The 20,342-nt window shown below is 38.2% G+C and overlaps 1 protein-coding gene across 2 annotated transcripts in view; it reads right to left on the bottom strand.

Annotated features, from left to right (window-relative positions):
• Window positions 1-9,138: 9,138 nt before the first annotated feature.
• fam107b (family with sequence similarity 107 member B) overlaps window positions 9,139-20,342 on the bottom strand; it is a 29,821-nt gene continuing 18,617 nt past the window's right edge. The window contains exons 3-5 of one of the 2 annotated variants that reach the window (XM_012958879.3): window positions 17,695-17,878; window positions 16,642-16,792; window positions 9,139-15,241 (exon numbers count right to left, since the gene is read on the bottom strand). In XM_012958879.3, coding sequence (XP_012814333.1) covers window positions 15,125-15,241; window positions 16,642-16,792; window positions 17,695-17,822 — 396 coding nt within the window. In that variant the 5' untranslated portion in view covers window positions 17,823-17,878 and the 3' untranslated portion in view covers window positions 9,139-15,124. The remainder of the gene's footprint in view (window positions 15,242-16,641; window positions 16,793-17,694; window positions 17,879-20,342) is intronic. The other variant, NM_001007912.2, reaches the window with a different exon arrangement.

Genomic DNA, 20,342 nt, shown 5'->3' with positions numbered 1-20,342 from the left:
GGGGGGGCTGAATTTTGGTTGTAAGTTGTAATTATTGTCCGGCATGTCGGTCTGAGTAATGTTATTTCTTTCTTGTGAAGCTTTTTATAAAAACACATAAAAACCCTGACACCTCTGCTGAAGGATTCAGCTGCCTGAACTGATAGGAGCTTCATGTTTCTTTGCTGCTGTCCCAGCTGCTTTGGGCAGTGGGACAGCACTACTGGTGCAAAAACATCCCTGCGCTAAAATATTTAAATTGTGTAACCAAAAGAATTTGCTTTCATAATAAATTGAGATGGCTGCCTACACACCATTATTAAAACAAATACATTTATTGGTTATCAAATAAAATATTAAATAACCATATAAAGCATTACAAAATCCCTTTAAACTAAATTGCAGCAGTACAGCTACCAATATCAATCAATAAGATCTTTGTTTTTATTCTAACTTGTAGTAGTCTGTTCAAAGCTAACTGCTAATTCATGAACATGCCCTGAGTTTAGGATGAAGATGTTAGCCATGGTTAGTTTTCAAATGTATATTTTACAATCACATGAATGAAACCCCTCTAAGCATATGGGTTCTCAAATGTATAAAATGGATTTTGTAAGTATAAAATCAGTTCTAAAAAAAAGCTTAAAGCACAAGTGTTTTTATACACTACACTATGGGCACTTGCCTTTTACCCATCATTTGGCTCTGGAACCTTTGATTACCTATTTAGAAAGACACAGGGCTAGATATCTCAGTGTAATATAGGAATATTTACAATGTAAGTAAAATACTTTTCTTTATAACTTCATCACCTGTAGAACATTTGCGGTGCTTCTAAAGCAAATAAACATGCTTCCTCTTCCACTGAGTTTGCAATTCATGAACATAATACATGTCACATAATGTAGGCTACCGGATTGTTTCAATAAACGATAAATATGCAAGAGTTGTTTGAGTGCTTTTCTTTCTGTTTCACACTGGTTTCTTTTTTTAGAAGCACTATTTGAAAGTCTGTCCCTATGGGACCAATTTTCTGCTAGAGCTTAACATAAATAAAATGGATCCACAGGGAAGAAATAAGTTACCCCGTCGATTACATTACAAAAGGGAAATGCATTATTGTGTTTGAAGTGACATATGAGTCTACAATTACATGCCTAAGCAGAAACAAATGTAGTGTAAGAATGAAATATATTTATGTATTATCTAATTTGCTGTCAAGATCCATTTTAGAAATCAGAGGACTATATGCAGAAGAATAATAATATAACTACTGTTTCTGTTTGCTTTCAAAGTATCTTTGTGCCTGTGATGTTATGTTACTGTAACCCCTTTTTGGCTAAAATAGACAAAATCCAGCTATGGGTAGAGCATAAGGTACACTGGACTCCTCTTTAGCAGGATGGGACTTCGCTAAGGGGAAGTTACTATACGGAGGGTGTTGTAAAACTACACCTCCCACTGCATTTTGTAAGGGTAAAATGCAGTAAATAAGCAAATGGATGCCAGAAACTCTTGATGAACTAATTAGCAACTAGTTTATTTATGCAGACAAAGATGGTATAACAGGGTTCAGCAATTATACTCACAGCACATGAGGGGTTAAAACAAGGCAGATTCAATAGATGGTACAATAGATATGGAACCGTTCTGCTCCACTGCGGATAGTACTGGGAAATATTCTTTTTTCCTTAGGATGTCCATCTTATCGGACCGGATCCCAAACAGCCGACGGTGGTTTAGGCATAAGCAGCCAGAAACTGCCCTTACTAAATAAGTCTGACTGTCTCACGTTTCTAAACGTGCTATAACAGGTGATTTCTGTACTTGCCATTCACTCATTCACTGGGTCCTTGCTCCCCGACTTCTCTAAGGGTACTTGTCCCCTTAGGGCCTAACCTTCTGGGACTCCAGGCTTCCTGGAGACATCCGCTTAGGTCAGATGCTGCAGGCCAAGAAGAAAGAACCACCCCTAACACTATATTAAAGTGTGGTAGGGTGTGGTCTAGCCTTAGGTTAGTAACAGGGTATATGTTAATACCAATTATGATACATGGGTCTTTGCCCAGTAATAGGAAAGAAGAAAGTGTAGGGCTTAAAGCCATAGGGCACATTAACCCTATGGGTTCCATACATTAGATACAGATGAAACTAATAACACTATTGATATGTTGGCAGTAAAGTTCCCATACAGCTTGCAAGTGTTATATATATATATATGTGTGTGTGTGTACCTTATATGCACAGGATGCATATAGCATAGCAGTTGCCAGTACATCTGGAAAACATAGCCACAATGACAATTCTCATACAAAGCCATTGCAAGATAAATTATCCTTATACTTAAGGCTTGGCACACAGTGTGCTTTTTCCACTTGCATTTTTCCAGTAATGTGGACATTTCAGCCTGTTACTACATCAGTTCTGTCCAACTGGCGACCCCCTCTGTGTGGCTCCCACCTGTCTGGCTGCTTTGATGGTTTACCTTTGTGTAAACTTTAAATGGTATCAGTATTGAGATTAACTAGCCCCCTGCATGGTTCACAGCTCAGATTCAGGCTGTAATTTCCCTGTTTAAACATGTAATCCCCTGTACTGTTCACACCTTTTAATCCCTGCATTGATCACCTACTGCATTGTTCACACCTCAGCTCAGGCTGTAATCACCCACATTACAGGAACAGTGCCAGCATTGTGTCACTGTATGTACTGTGCATGGCACACACAGGCAGCATAGGGCAGACAGAGCATGGCACACACAGGCAGCTAAGGGCAGGTAGAGCATGGCACATACAGGCAGCATAGGGCAGGCAGAGTATGTACACACAGGCAGCATAGGGCAGACAGAGTACTACCTGTGTGTACCATACTCTGCCTGCCCTATGCTGCCTGTATGTGCCATACTCTGCCTGCCCTACCCTGCCTGTGTGTGCCATGCTCTGTCTGCCCTATGCTGCCTGTAGGAGATGAACCTGGCAGAGGTTTGTTCTGGGAGTTTGTTAGCAGTTGGAAACAGCCATTAAATGGTCCCTAAGGTGTGTAATTATATGCTGGGGGTTGCTGTGCTATCCACAGGGGAGGAGGAGGCATATGAATTTAAGGGTATGTCTTAATATGACATAATATAATTCTTTCACATATGAATGATGGTTGATATTCCCGCAGTGAGCACCAATCATTTGGGTTGTTGCTGTGCTACAACCATTAATGGTCTTGTGATAACATGGGTGTGGTTTGAAGTGGGTGTGGTTTAAGCGGAGTGGTCAAAACTGGTTTCCATTAGCAGCCCTCCACTATATATGCTAGAGAAATTCCGGACCTCGGCACAACAAAAGTTGAACAGCACTGGTCTACATCATACTAAAAGTTAATTTAAAGTTTAACAAATCCTAAGTGAAAATTGCCAGGGAAGGATACACCCTGTGTGCCATAGGTCTTTGAGATCAGAGGGTGCATTTACTGCATTATAACACAGAGGACACATGGGTAATTTACTTATTGCATTAGACTTAGGGCTCATACAGATGAGAGTTTTGCCTAAGCTATACATACACATAGGGCCAGATTTACTAACATTCGTATTTTTTTGCTTTCACAAATTGAACTGTTTAGAACTAAAAATTGTGTTTTACTTATTATTTGAAAACACAATTTTTTTGGAATTTATCAAGTGTAAAAACAGTGGTTTAACTCTTTCACCTCCTTGGCAGCTGGGAAGCAGCTTCCTCTATAGCTGTAAGAAGCCCTTCTCCCCAGCCACTCTTTCACCTGCTTCCCAGCTGCCAAGCAGGTGAAAGAGTGGCTGGGGAGAAGGGCTTCTTACAGCTATAGAGGAAGCTGACTGCTCTATAGTTACGCCACTTAAAAACAGTAATACAAAACTAGAAAGAGAAGTTTGAGAACAAACTTCATGTTGAGTTGAAAAACGTGAAGTTACTGGATGAAATCTGATCTGTTGTTGGCTCCACCCACTTTTTCTAACCATGGATCACAGTTATATAGTAAAAACCACTGTGCAAAGTTTGGGGACCCAGGTTTTAATAGTGTCTGAATGGCAGCAATTTAAATTTCCCTACTGAAAGTCAACGAGTGACATCTAATTGGCGGTTGGTGGCTCCGCCCACTTTTTCTAACCTGGAACTGCAGTTACCTAGTGACTAACTCTTCAAAGTTTAAGGACCCTAGGATTAATAGTTAAAGAACGGCAGCAGTTTAAATTTAAACCAATAAAAGTCAATAGGTAAATCATGATTAATGGGTGGAAATGGATTGGCTGTTGGTGTGCAAAGTTTGGGAACCCTGACATAAATAGTGTGAGAAAGGCAGCATTTCAAATTTAAACCAAAAAAATTCAATAGGTGAAGTCTGATTGGAAGTCGATGGGAAAATTGGGGAGTTCGGAGCGGCGCCACAAAAAGACGGGGGGCTGGATCGCTTAGAAAAGCACAAGCAACCTGCTCCGCTATAGGGCGAAGAAGTATGGAGAGTTAAAACTGTAGGAGGAGTAGCGTTTAGAAAATGGGGGGCGCTAAGAATAATAATAATAAGAAGAAAAAGCGGAAGAATAAACTGAAGTTGAAGAACAGGATGTTGGGTTTTTCAATGCCACCTAAAAGCTGCCATGTAGGTCATGTAGAAGCCAATGGGAGCTGTCCTAGGCAAATTGCAACAGAGGTTTTCTTGTTTTTCTCCTTTCATCTGCAAGCACACACAAATTCTTATGACAACAAGCATTGCTTGGTTTTCATATACTTTTTCGGATTCTTTTCACTGTTTTTTTCCACTCCTGCTTTTTATATTAGGTTCTTTTATTAAATTATGTATTGTTTACTTGACAAAGAACAGCAATACTTTTAAATCAAATAGGATGATTGAAAAGGATTATTAATATTAGATAGTGATGAGCGAATCTGTCTCGTTTCGCTTCGCAATAAAATTCGCGAAACATTTGCGAGATGCATTTGTCGCACAATTTTTTTTTTTGCCGCTGGAGTCTATTTTTTGTCGCCCGTGTTTTTTGACACGACCGCGACCTTTTTTGCGGCCGCGCCCAATTTGATGCGCAAAAAAAAAAATTTTTGCGCAATAATTTTTCCACAGGGAATTTTCATGGAAGTTTCGCAAAACAATTCACCAATGGCGAAATTCGGAAATTCGCTGCGAATCCATGCCTGGCAAAAAAATTCGCTCATCACTAATATCAGATGATTATGTTATGACATCATGCATTGACTGTAAACACGTAAGATTAATCTTCCAACGATTATACCAATTAAGTAAGCACATTGTGCAGACACAAGGAACATTTGCTATATAAAAGTTATTATACAAGGTAAATCAGCTGCCAGACAACACTACACATTCCTACTAATTTTCCTACCAGGACTAGAGTTCATAGGCACCAACCAGAGATACAGGTTAAATAAATTGGATACTGATCATTTAAGTCACAAAGTGTTTGTTACAGAAAACCAAAAGAGTCAAATATATCCCAGAGTTTAGCTTTGCAGAAGAATTGCTGCTAAAATTCATATTGGTTTAGGAGCCAATACTCTTTTATCCTCTAGATGGCAACAGATTCCAGCAATTCCATCAGTTCCTTTAACTGGTACAATGTAAAAGAATAAATAAATGCATATTTATCATCATATGCAGAATTTGATCTCTAAAAGCTACTTGTTTATAACAGTTCTTGATTTTTTTCTTCCATTACCATTTATTTCCACAAATCCAACATCAAGTAGGTGAACAGATCTCCCAGCAGCAGCGCACTTCTGCCGCAATAACCACAGTATTGATGATCTTCGAGACACTGTACTAATAGGCAACTTTAAAATTCAACAGGAGCAAAAGGAATGTGAATATAACTTCATGCAGGAATTCAATACCCTATAGTGCGACTGTGGGAAAAGAGTTTTATAGACAGATATGAGTTGTGAGTTCTGCACTTCAGGACCTCTATCACCTCACAAGTAGGTGTTAAAGAGCATAGGCGTCAGAACCGGGGGGGCCATGGTGCCCAGAATTCCACCCACTTGCGGCTAAATGGAGGCAGAAGGCCAGACAGCGTTTTAGGCGGGAGAGGGTCAGAGCGGATGGGTTTCAGGGGGCTCTCTTTGGCCACAAAAAGTGGGCGTGTCTTTGCACGAGCTTTAGAATTTTGCCATAAATTTATTTGCCCAAACTTTAACATTACCTATTTGATCCCCCATGTTCCTCTATGAGGGGGCTGCAATATTTGTGCATGAGTAGTCCATTAGCATTAGAAGCTATAACTGACAGTTTGAGAAGGGACAGTCAGGTGGGCAAAACAGTCAGGTTTAGGAACTTCTTACAAGTTCTTACAAAAGCAGCGCTAACAGTGAAAAATGATCAATATGATCTATAGGTAACTATAGTTTTTTCGGGTCAGTATCACTTTAAGTACATTGACCTCCTTTGAGGACCCTGGCTGAGGGATGTTGATCAATATCAATAGGGAAATGATTTTACACATACTTTTTTACACAGTTTTTTTTACTCTGTGCTAGTGTGTATACATTTCACGATTTTTTAGTTTCTGTATATACCATGCCTTGGGCATGGACTTACTGTAAGTTGTCCAGAAAGCTTTTTTAATCTACTCACTTATTCAATAAAAGGTACAATCTACTTTATATTTTCTGTATTTGCTATCTATTCTGGATCCTCTGTTACTTTCAATTAAAAAATCTGTACCATTTCTAAAATAATCAGGTCACTCTTACTATCCCTTTCACAGCATCTGTCTCTCCTTATGCAGATGACAAGCAGGGACTTATTTATCTATAGGCACCCAAGGGCCTGTGCCTAGGGTTGAAGCTTTAGGCTAATGCCAGATGAGGCGTAGAGTCGATATTTTCGGCAAGTTTAAAAATGAATGGAATACGCTCGGGTGCAGGCACATGTAGCTGAAATACGCATAAAAACGCGAGAGAATGCAAAGTCTCGCATTTTTATGTGTATTTCGGCTACATGTGCCTGTGCCCGAGCATATTCCATTCATTCGGGTGCAGGCACATGTAGGAGGTGTAGGGCATCTAGTTTATATTATGTTAAGTGACCTATTACATGGAATATGTATCAGTGTATATTGCCCTTTTGCATGAACTAAAAAACATACTAAAAAAGTATATTTTTATGAAAATGGTTTATTTAGATGAAGCAGGGTTTTACATATGAGCTTGTGTATGCAATATGTTTTTAGAGAGACCTACATTGTTTGGGGGTATAGGTGCCTAGGGTGGCACTGGACCTAAATACAGCAGTGATGACAGGGCTTAAAGTGACCCTGTGGGCTTGGATAAGTCGCTGCCCCTTTGCTGATAGAGATAGGCTGCCATTTTTTTCTGACATGATGTGCACACTTTGGCTCATTAGTCTAAAGAAGTGAGAGTGACAATTGAACTGGGGAGAATATTTTGGTAGCAGATATTGGATGGGTTTTAGTCTGCTGCTTGCCATTTAAAAGTGTGGAGAGAGAGAGAGACCGAGGATAATTGAGATCTGTCCATCTGGTCCCCAAGGCATACACAAGAACAATATTTCTGTGCCAGATTTTGTATTTTTTTATTTGGCTTGGGTGCACAGATGGGCAAGAAAAAGCACCTACCTTGGGCTCTGGGGCAGAGGGGTTATCTGTTAAATCCACAAAAGATAGGCTATGCTACTTCCAGATCACTGGCAGTGAAGGTGGAAGAAGGGCAGACAGATTGGGGAGAGAAGGTATAAAATGATATATGTGCACTTCAAAGCACTGTCCAATAATCCCTACATAAAACAAAAGTGTATTCATTGTATTCAGTGCTTTTGCACTTCTGAGCTAATCACACCATGGGAACATTTCAAGGTAAACACTGGAATCCTGATTTGTGCTTCCTTGCTGATTTTCTGCTTGCAGTCAGTTTTATAAAAAGAAAAGCATGAGAAAGCTGCTTAGTTTTTACCTGTATAACAGTACACTATTGTGTAGGAAACTATGTGACAGAACTATCCGACTGCCATTGTGAATGTTCAAACAAGGATTGGAGAAAGCATCAGCTCCACCAGCTTTTACATTGCATTTGCTAATCCTACCTGAGCACTGGGATTGCTCTTGAAATTACACTTAGCCCTTTGCACTTGCTATTGTAAATGAACCCTTAGGCCGAGAATCAGCCCCTTAGCTGGCACCAGCTTGCTACATTCCCTGCACATGGAAGTATTGTCCTGACTGGGTGCAGGCAAACGCAGTGGATATTGGCTGTGAAATGTTATTCTTGCATGTTTTTCCTGATATGTGGCATGTCTGCCTGTACCCAACTGGACACTTCCAGGTGCAGGCAAGGCAGCAGGTTGGTGCCAGCGGAGGCAAATAATTCCAATTTATTAAAATTGTATTCTTTTTATTTGTAATAACAAAACAGTACCTTGTACTTGATCCTAAGCTTTATGAATCCATATTGGTGGTAAAGCAATCCTACTGGGTTTATTTAATGTTTAAATTATTTTTTTTAGTAAACTAATTGTGAGCCAAATTACAGAAACATCCCTTATTTATTTGTTGTTGATCACTTAAAGCAATTAAAAACATTGATTTTGTTATATCTCAAGTGCTCACTCAGCAGTCAATGCAGGGAAATGTTCCTTTTCCAATATATGACAGCTCTTCTAGGCAAGTTCTGTAACTCTCTCTACATATATTATCTACATATATTAACAGTCAATATGTACTTTTCCTTCAGAGTTGCTAAATGCTAAAACCAACTGCTTGTAGAAAACTACTCTGGCATCGCATCATGATAGTTATTGTGTTATAGATAAGAACTGAACAATGGCTGCAGTATAGAGTGAACAGCTTCACAAATAAAAAAAACTGTGTAAACTTCAATGAAGCCTTGCAGAATAGTAGTTAAACTAAAGTAAAAACTGGGAGGAACCAAATTATTATTAATATTTAGGGAGAGGAAGAAGGAAAGAAAGAATGTCAAGGTTTGGCCAAGCCCTATAGCCCTAAAAATAAAGCACAGGACAAGTAAAAGTGATTTACTACGGGTTTGTGAATTATGGCAAATTTCTGTATTGCTGTATTATCCTATAAATGTTTGACTTTTGTTAAACTGAGAGTTTTCATATTTAAAAAAAAATATCTTCAGACATTTCCACTGTACAGCCAAGAACTTGATTTATTAAGCAGTTTGGTAAGCAATTGCCATGCCATTACACAATAATCAATCAAAAGCAAATACAAAATATATTTGATGTACAGCTAAATAGGCTCCTTTTTGATAAACTGGTAATGAAAAGGCATTAGGAATGCAATGAAAAACTAGATTGCCATTATAGTAACAGGTATACAAATGTTAAGGCAAAAAACATCACGTTTGCCTGATGCTTAATGCATGCCCCATTAAAAAAATACTTTAGAATTGTCCCGCAATATAGGGAGTCAGACATGCTTTGAATATTTTACCAAGCCAAAAGAGCCCACTTTATAATGACCAATTCCCCTGAGACAAATGAAAGATATTCCATGAGCACAATAGTCAAACATGAAACTTTGGTTAAAGGAGTAGACTCAGTAAGCTATTCCAGGGAGGCAGTATAATGCAGATTGTTCAGATTCTTGCATATATATATATATATATGGATAAAAGGCACCTGCAAGCACAAGACTTATATACAGGGAAAGGCAATATTATTCAGTAGAACAATGCACTCTCAACACACACTGTGACACCTTGCACATCTGCATTACAAGTCACTAATGGCAAATTACAATTAGCTATAAAAGGGTATGTCTTAGTATCCCTGATAAATAGGTAAAGAATTTCAATCTCCATAAGACAAAAAAAAAAAAAAAACAGCCCGTAAGTGATATTGATGTTTTTCATTTATACTCAGAAGTACTTTACAGGTCAACAAGTCACTTTGTCAACATAAGCCTTACTGGGGCAACTAGAAATAAGCCATCTTCACCTTGCACTTACTAACAAATAACGAAATTATATATATATATAACCATACTCTGCACAATGTCACTGGATACTCTCGGTTCTCGGCTATGATCTTAAAGATTTCAATAAAGAAAATTTTTAATTGAGAAACAACCTGGTGCTCCGCTCCTATTTCTATTTTTGCTGAATGATTTTGCCTGGATCGGGGGTGTAAGGTGGCGTGACAGCACGGTTGAAACACACACTGGTTGCTATCCTGGTGAGTGCTCCCCTGTATCTGTTCTGTAATGTCACTGGATAAAACTAATAATATATAAATGAAAGCAGCTTTCTTAGATCAGTTTGTCTCTGTAGACCCTTTAGGACAATGAAACATAGGGAAATTCCAAAATTCACAAAATCTTAAGCCAAAGTGCCCTAAGCAGCCCCTTACAGACATAAATGTGAGGCAACTGTAGCTTGGAAAAGTGCAGAAATGCATTTCCTGATGCTCCAAGCACTTTGGTGTAAAGCACCAAAAGTAACTCTGTGTGCCACTGCCTTTAAGGTGTCCATGTCCCATGTGTACCCTTTTACAAAGCTGATCATGAAAAAGACCTTTTATATTTTACTAACTGACTATTCTTTGCAACAACTGTAGTAAAGCACGTTTTCAACATCATAATCTGATTAAACAAGGACTCCCCTGGTTTATCAGTGGGTTTTTTTTTGTACTTGGGGAAGCAAAGAATTTTTCATGCAATGGACGGTGGAAAAAAATATGCATAAGCAACCTCCATCTCTTGCAGTGATACTGATGGATTCCTGACTTGAGGTTGTGCTGCTAATTTAGAAATGACATTTAGTAAAAACTTGCCTTTTGTTTTTCTTCTCTCTGCTGCACAACCAGAGGATACCCAAGGCACACTTGTGATACCCAGCTGCTTTGGTAGAGAAGATCAAAATGTATGGCATTGGTGTCTAACAGTATCCTAAGGTTTGCTTCCTGTCAAATAAGGACAAGCCAGAGTTACCAATTATAACAAAGGTTGCTACCTCTCAGGAAAAACTATACTGAATCTTTGAGTCTTCAACTGAATCTGCGAGATTAAAGGGGTGTAAAAAGTAAAAATAAGTTTCATACATTTCTTCTTATTTACTGATGTATCCATGAACTCTTCAGGCTGTCTAGCACTGCAGTAAAGCATTCTCAGTCAGACTAAGCACTGAAGCTAGCAGTGGAACATAAGTTATGCCTATGAAGGGAGCAGGAGTACAAAGCACTGTGCCTTTCTAATCAGCAGATGCAGGGAACATGAACTCTTTCACAGTTACAAGACAAAAAAAGTTTTTCTAAACTGTTAATGCTACACAGCAAGGAAACGGTTATAATTAAAACTTTACAAAATTTAATTCTTGTAATATTTTGTGAATATTGGTGCTCCTTAGGATTCTGTTCATGCCACCAGCTTTGATGGCAGTCTACCATTAGCACTGTATTCACTGCTGCTCTTTCACAAGTTGTTACCTTTTTAGAAGGCTCCCAGCACAGGCACTGTATATGCTATGCTTATGATCGTTTCTAGTCTGAGACCTCTACCCCACCATGAATTTCTCCTGTGCAGCATCACTTAGTTTATAGAGTGCTATTGCATTCTCCTACACTTAAAAGTGACTGATTCACAAACGTGATTGCACCAGTGAAATTACCCATTGTAACCAGTAACCTCTTTGCTTTCATTTTCAAACTTGTTGTTAACGTTTTAAAGCTTAATTGATGATTGGTTACTACTGGCAACTGCACTTGTACAATGCGGTTTTTTTGCTGGATCAAAAACTGAAAAATTCTAGTTCCAGTGAAAGTTTTTGTCACACAAGGTAAAATGCCACCTGATGTCAAACATTTCTCTGGCTACCTTCATCATTATCACAGTGAAACGTTAATCCTATTTTAAATAGAACTGGCCCTGAATTAGACTAAATGAGGTTGAACACTTTATGCAGTCACAGTTGCAAAATACAAGACATTAATGAACCAGAATAAATTGCAGTATAAGAATGTACTTTCCAGAAACAGATCTTTAAACAAAACTAATTATTTTACTACAAGTAACCAAATCATTAGAAAAGAATATATATCTATAAAAAATACCAACAAACTAGGGGCCCATTATGGAATTTTACCCTAGTAGATCGACATCTTTACAATATTATACAAGACCACTAGCATTCCTATGGAGGGGCAAATTACATGTGCCCCAGGTGGTTATCTGAAGGTTTTGCAGCACTATGGGCATTTTTCTCATATCTTGCTCCAGCCATGGTATCTTTAATCAAAGCCTAACTGATGTGAAATCTACATAGCAAAGATTACTAAATCCTTTACTTAATACAAATCTCACTTGTCATTGCCATGACAAGTCTGCAGTGCCACTGACATTTGGATATGTCTTACTATATCTGGTATGGTATTATATTTTTATTTATATTTCATGTTCACATTTATTTGTGAGCACTCAGCCAGAGTGTAGCGGACCGACCAACCAACCAGCAATGAGACAGTGTGGCGGACCAACCAGCAATGAAACAGTGTGCCTGACTGACCGACCGACCAGCATTAAGACAGTGTGGCTGACCGACCAGTATTGAGACAATGTGGCTGACCAACCGACCAACCAACCACCTTGTCTATAATTCTTATCCAGAGGAAGAAATATCATTATGTGCAACAGGGTAGAGGTCAACTGAGCTCTCCTCTGACACACTATGGCTGACCTGCAGAAAGGACCAAAATTAAACAGCTCAGTAAATTCTCACATTATGTGACCAGAGGGCCCCATGTTTGAAGCAGTTTAGAAAACTTAGAGATTAATTTCTGCTTAGGCATCTAGTAAACCAGCTAATAGCAGCCTCTGAGATTATGTTAATATTTACACACATGCAAGAAAATCTCTGACCTGGCTAAAAGACCGTAATAAACACAAAAGTGACGATAACATTTCAGTAACTTTCAGTAATTTTATGTAATGCATATTAATGTTTTTATGACTACAATTCCCAGAATCACAGAAAGATACTGTGAGTTATATCTCTTAAGGTAAGGACCCACAGAGCAGTTCAGTCACCCGCGATAGATCTCTGCTATCACGGGTAGCTAACGGCTCTGAAATGGCTTTCCACTGGCAACAATTGGGAGTCACCGGTGGATAGCCCTTTGCGTCGTTTAAGTTTTCTGAAGTCGTGCAAAGTTGCTGGAGGAGGAAACTTTGCGCTACATCAGAATACGGAAGTGATGTGAAGGGCTTTCCACTGAACACTCCTGGTGTTGGCGGTGAAGCGCCATTTCGGAGAAGTTAGTCGTTGACGATAGCAGGGATCTATCACAGGCAACTGAACCGCTCAACTTGGCTTTTATGGGGAATCTGTTTTTTTTTTTTTTATAGGGGTTCTCTTATCCACATTTGAAGTATGCTCTCAATACAGATATACTAATTCTTAAGAGTAGAACTAAATATTATGGGCTTCGGTAGTCTGCTTATCCCATTATAATATTAGCCCTTGCAAGCAGTTACGTGTAAGACTTCACGTGATAGTTCATCATTTGTATCTATTACACTGCATAAATGGGCATTACTTAACATCCCAAAATGGAAGAAAAATGCACTGCTATATTGTTTTTTTTTCTGCAATATTGCACCATATTACATACTGAGTTTTAGATTCCCACAGAAAGACTAAAGGTAAAACATTCATTCAAAAGCAAGATGTTAATCAACTCCCTTAAATATGGCACATTACACAAATTAAAGAGCTGGAGAACATAGTTTATAAGTCTTTCCCACATCATTCCAATTAACCGGTGACATTCTAGTGTGTAAATGCTAATTTATTACTATATATTATATATATATATATATATATATATATATATATATATATATATATATATTATAGCTTCTGTGTAGACCTGAGACTCTGTCTATCAATATGGTTAATAAAAGAAAATATTCCTCTTAAGCCTACTTACACCTTGGCAATGTTTAAATGATCTTCAAAATGTACAGCACGAAAGAGATCTGAATTTTGGCTATTCAGACTTACCATAAAGCTTAACAAATAGTTATCTAACAAATAAGAACACCATTTTAAAACTTGTTTAAAACAAGTAAATTCTTTTATGACAAATAAGGCTGTTCCAGACACAACCCATTATTATAGTGAAAACACAAATTGGCATTTTTTTCATACTGTAACAGACTTTAGTTGATATAGCAAAAACAAGAGATCACTCTTGGGGTGGGGGTAGGTGGCTCACTAAAGAGATTGAATACACATCTCTTGTACATTCTTGGTAATTTACTAAACTGTAACTGCAATTTCATTCAGCCAGCCATCAGCAGAGACTCATGGAAGCTAAAGATCAATACCCACCAAAGCGAATAAAGCTAGTCATTCCATTCGAATTTTACCCAATGGCAGTTGTTAGGACTTACGACACATGTACATTTCAGTATTAGGTTTAGTTAAAAACCAAGGCAGAATAAAGCTCAAGAATGGATGCCTCACTCTCCCTCTATTGCTGTACTGTCCTGTCTTGGGGAAAAAAAAATTAAAAGGCTTCCGTTATAAAGGAGAGTCCACTGCAGAATGTACAAAGAGAAACTTAAGTAATATTTTACATATTACAGACCCTCACACCATTTTAAGAAGGTCATACTAAAGAACTGCTGAGGAAAGAAGGCAATCTAGTAATTAGCTCATGAACACGCTATACAATAGCTCAGTTTGCAAGATCAGGCATACTTCAAGAAAAAAAAAAAAAAATCTGTAAACATCAGTCCTATACATTCTGTATAAAACCAGTGCAATTTTAAAATCTGAATGATGTTAACCAGTGAAAATGTTAAATTTATCTGACCCTGCAAAAGTATTTAGAAATCATTGGTTGCATATAGCTCAAATAAAGCTAAGACAACATTTGTGATTTCTGCAATGTCCAGCATTTATAAAAGGACACTTTGATAGCCGACAGCTCAGTATCCATCCTGTTCCACCCAAGTGTTTTCTATCCTCTTGCATGGTGTTTTGCAGTCATTAAGTCTCTAAAGATCTCAAGGATGAAAGATCTCTGTGGAGGTGTCCTGGTAGGTCCCCAATAGCATACCAGCAAAAATATTTAATAGCAATTCCCAACATCCATGAAAGCAGTTAATCTAAGAATTGTTGGCTTCTGATATTTCCTGGTTCATTTTCCTGAGATTGCCTTTGACCTTGAGAAACTCTGGTTTATTTTCCTGCTCCTCTGTAATCTTTTGATTCTCCATTTCCATCTGTAATGCAATATAATATTACTTTAGCAAATAAGAACAATAAATCCTGTGAGCAAATAGAATTTTCTCCAAACACAATCATTTCATTTTATAATCACGGTTTGCACACACAGCAGGGATACACATATACAGATATCTGTCTGACCACACCAGTCTGAAATATATCACTCCATAGGGTAATGTCCCACAGGGAGATTAGTTACCCACGATAAATCTCTGCTACAGCGGGCAGCGAATATCCCCAAAAACACTTTCCACTGGCAATAAAGGGAATCCCTGTAGAAAAGGTCTACATATCGCTTTGGTTTTCCCAAGCCACACAAAGTTGCCTGCAGGAGGACTTCGGAAAGCTGAAGCAATGTGTAGGCCTATCCACCAGCGATTCCCTTTATTGCCAGTGGAAGGGCTAGCAGAGATTTATTGCGGATGACTAATCTCCCCATGGGACATTACCCTAACAGACACAGGAGGATGGAAGTCCAAGCCCTAAAGATATCATTTGTATGTAAGTGTATGTATGTTAAATGAACAGTTTCTTTCGGCATGACCAATAACTTAGGAGACATAGAAAGTTGTAAATATGTTTTGTTATTCAGATTTTGTAAGCATTACTGGTTCTGAGGCAATGGCCACTGACTCCAGATAAGGTAATGATTCCACCAAGAATAGGAGACCTCTCTTGTGTTTACTTTATTTTATGGTTGTACCGTGTGTAAAGCTGGCCATACACGCACCGATAATATCGTACAAAACCTTGTTTTGTATGATATTCGGTGCGTGTATGGCAAGTCGGTGAGTCGACCGATATCACAGGATGCTGCTGATATCGGTCGACTCGCCGATCGGGCCGGTTTAAAGATTTTGATTGGGCACCATAGAAGGCGCCTGAGCAAAATCTGTCTTCGGGGCTGAATCGGCAGAAGGAGGTAGAAATCCTATTGTTTCTACCTCCTTATCTGCTGTTTCAGCCCTGAACGGTTAGTGGCGGGTTGTACGATCTTTCGTGCAACCGATGGTCGCACAAAAGATCTAAAATCGCCACGTGTGTGGCCACCTTTATACATATGCCTGAACTATTCAGGAATTGGTTTAATTCTCAGCATCCTGATATAACTTCTGCTGATATCTAGAATGTGAGCCCAAAGCTAAATATTATTACCCAGCTTTACAATTATAGTACAGTGCTCTCTTATTATTCTGTAGAACACGGTCTCTGATACCTAACCATTTTAATAATTTTTTTTCTTTTAAGAATGCCTATATCCAAAAGCATCTGAAGAATGGTTAGCAGGCTCTACATATGAGGAGCGCAAGAAAGATCATTCTGATCTTAACATTTCAGGAATGTGGGTGATTCATGTATTATTTTTTAAAGGGATAAGTGGTCTCTCTTTGCTTACCTCCTCTAACATCTGGTGCCGTTTCTGAAGCTCTTTTTCAAACTCTGTCTTTTTCTGCTCTGCTTCTACCTGTTGCTGTTTAAATATTTGGTCTCTCTTCCTTTTCTCCATCACTTTCTGTAATTCTGGCTTGTTTTGTGGAGACAGTCCTCTGTAGATGACAAAATCTGTAATTATTCCTGTAGAAAGTACTAAATCAGGCATGACACATTTATTCATTAGAACTAAAGTTTAACCAGAACAAACAAAGGTTAACATAGAATCTATGTTCACAAAAAAACAAAACAAAAAAAAAAAAACAGTATTGCTGATTGCTGATACTTCTTATTTCAGAAGCATTGCCACATACCCTAAATTGAAAATACAATTATAGCACTTAAAAAAGCAGTTTTATTACAGTCCATGTAAATTGTCTTAAAGTAGCCATACATGTTAATATCCACTCGTTTGGCGGGGTTGCCAAGTACACTGATCTTCTCCCAATCTCCCAAGGGCCAAAAGATCAAATTACATTGACGGATATAGGAGAATCAAATCTGCCCAATGGACACCTGGCTAATTTTTGGCCAGATATGGTTTATGTTTGTCCTGGGACATCGTTCTGTGGTGTTAAAATGCTGACTAATAAATGTGAAATACCTTTTTGATACAAAGTCCAGAGTGTATTAGTATATTTTCTTTAGTTTGCAAGGGAGCTAAAAAAGTAACCTGATGTAATGCTACAACGACTATGGCTCATTTGTGCAAATCTGTACCTGGGCAGTAACCCATAGTAAGCAGTGATTAGTTTTAGTTTGGCCAGCTGCAGGTAGAACAATAAAAAGAGAGACATCTGTTTTGGGTTATTGCCCAGATGCATATTTGCCCATGTAACTACCTGCAGCATCCAAACAGCAGGAGACATTTACTGGTTATGTTTTTAAAAGCATGCATCTTATTGGCTGCTATGAGTTTCTATACCGTGCAAACTTTATGCCTTTAATTACATATGGTTCTCAGTAGGCCATGACATGATGTCAGACAGTTGAAGAATATTACAAATTTGTATCTTACCTTTTCTGGTTCAAAAGTAGCTCCCGGTGAAGATCTTGGTGGTTTCTGGATGTCTTCACTGGATTGACAAGTTTTTGGGGTCTAATTAGTTCAGGGTTATCTCCATCAATGTAGTCGGGTTCAGCCATGATGTTCTTCACAACCAGATATGGGTCACCAAAGTCTGAATTAAACACAGAGGTATCTGAAACCAAGAACAGCAAAGACAAGATATTTCAAAACTAGTTTTAAAAAGACAAGCTACAACAAATGATAAATAGCAATTTTTAAATAATCCACCACTGTGCAGGATGAACTTCTACACCAGTCACTTATATAAAGTACATTTCTGAGTCCCTTTTCAGACAGCTATTATCTGTTAACATTTAAGGAATATATTTCTTATTAAAATAAGTCTGTTGTTTTTTTTTCTCAGTTACCGTGTAGCCTTATTGATTTATAAATGTAAAAAATGTCCACAAAATGTCCCCTTTTAGGCTAATGGCAGACGTGGCGTTTGGTGCATATTTTATATATGCCATCCGCCTCCTACCTGAAAATATACGCCGAACGCCATGTTTGGCATTAGCCTTATGCTAAAACTGTTTTTTTGCACAAACTTTAAGGGCTCTGGCCCACGAGGAGATTTGTTGCCGGCGATTTTAAAAAGAGCGATTTGGCGACAAGACGAGCGACAAGACGCCAATGCTAAACCAATGGAAATCGCCAGCGTCAAAACATACGAGGCTACTTCAAGTCGCCTGCTGTTTCAAATCGCATACAGAACCTTTTCTGAGCGACTTGAGTAAACATGAGGGGGGGTTAACTGTTGAGTTTAACATGGGTAGCAGATCGCCTGGAGCTCAACTCGCATGAAATCTCTTCGTGTGTATTGTCGTGGCGACTTGTCGCCAAAGCGCCAGGGGGAAAAACGCAGGCGACAAATCTCCTTGTGTGCCAGAGCCCTAAAGGTTGCAACTCAATTTCTTGAACTACACCTCTATTTGTTTTTTGATATCATTGTTAAGCCGGCCACAAGCATTCCAAGCAGCAGTAAATAATTGTAAACCATTCAGATAAAAGATATTGAAAAGTATGTTCAGCACAAGCACTATTAATTGACTGCACAGCCCCATAATATAATCCAAACTACTAACACGGGGTATAGAAAATAACCAGAACTGGATGCAGAAAATGGTTTTTGGAAAAACTGGAAAAAAAAATTTTTTAATAGTTAAGCTGGTGCATAGACAGAGATAAATATAATTGTGTTACTTAAGAATGTAATATTGTTTACCCTTTTTTGTTTTTTATAATGTTATCAGTACAGAGGTCACTATGACTAAAACATTACATGTTGGTCTAGAAAAAGTTGGTTTGGGAATAGAAATACCAGCCAGGGCTGGTTTGATCACGTGGGCCCCCTGATCACAGTCAAACTATCTTGGAACTATAGCTCCCTTCTGCTTTTAAACGCTCTCTTTCCCAAAGACAAAAAACTTTGCTCTGCTTTCCCCTTTGTCGCTACAAGACAAACACAGCAGAAGAGTACAGGCAAGGCCGCATGCCACAAACAGTGCAGCAGTTGGACAGACCCATTGTAAACATACGTATATGTAGATCTGGGCATTATTTCAGTAAGTAATCTGGCAAAAAATACAGATGCTTAAAAATTAAAAAAAAAATATCTTTGCCCACATTAATATTAAAGTGTTGAGAACATTTTCAAAACCATAGACCCGCACATAATAACGATGCTACTGTATGTGGAATTCCTCATTAGGAAACAGACATGATGAGCAAAGTGTCCAAGTCAGTGTCCAACAAATGTTTACAATTTGTACGGTTTATTATATTTGTAATAAGGCTTTAGTACATACCCATTTCTTGTGTATAGCAAAACAGAACAGACATCCTTTTAACTGAATACGACAGGTAAGGAAAGTAAATGAGCTGGCAATGTTCTAACTTATAGTTAGTGTGGGTTATTCATTAACTACTTTTCTACTGAATATATCCATTTATGGAACACCTTTGAGTCTCTGATAAAAATGACTTCAGGTGACGCTCTACAGGAAAAACATTTCTTAAAATTGTGTAACCACTTCCGATAATCAAAATGGACTCACCCTCTGTTTAGAATGGAAAGGAGTGGTGACAGGAAACCGACAGAATATAATTTGTAAAGGAAGATAATAGAAATGCTTCATTAAGGGGCATTTTGAGACAGAAAAGAAAGAAATGGCAGCTAGGTTAATGGTACATGCGGAGCTACTGGTGGCATATTTTAGTGCAAAATAATGCTGTCATGCTTGTAATATAAATTGATCACTGAGTGGAGCAGTGTATAATTCAGCATTAGTTAAAAAATATATAATAAACAAACAGCGCCCTTTTATGGTAAAATAATTGCAAAAACTACAATAGTAAGATAAAGAACATATTCCATAAAAATTATTCAATTTTGTAATATTCTGGGCACATTCTATGCTGTTTATAGCAGCATTGACTTTATATTATTTTCTCTTAGCTTGGTTACAATGGCTAGTTTGGCAATGTAAGTGCAAAAAATCTTTAACTGGAACGCTTACTTCCATACAAATACAGCATACGTTTTTGTATCCTAAGGGTCAGATTTATTATGTGGTTTAAATAAATGGCAACAAAAT

Source organism: Xenopus tropicalis, chromosome 3, assembly GCF_000004195.4.
Source record: "Xenopus tropicalis strain Nigerian chromosome 3, UCB_Xtro_10.0, whole genome shotgun sequence".
Classification (NCBI taxonomy): domain Eukaryota; kingdom Metazoa; phylum Chordata; class Amphibia; order Anura; family Pipidae; genus Xenopus; species Xenopus tropicalis.
This window is presented reverse-complemented; position numbering and strand designations above follow the sequence as displayed.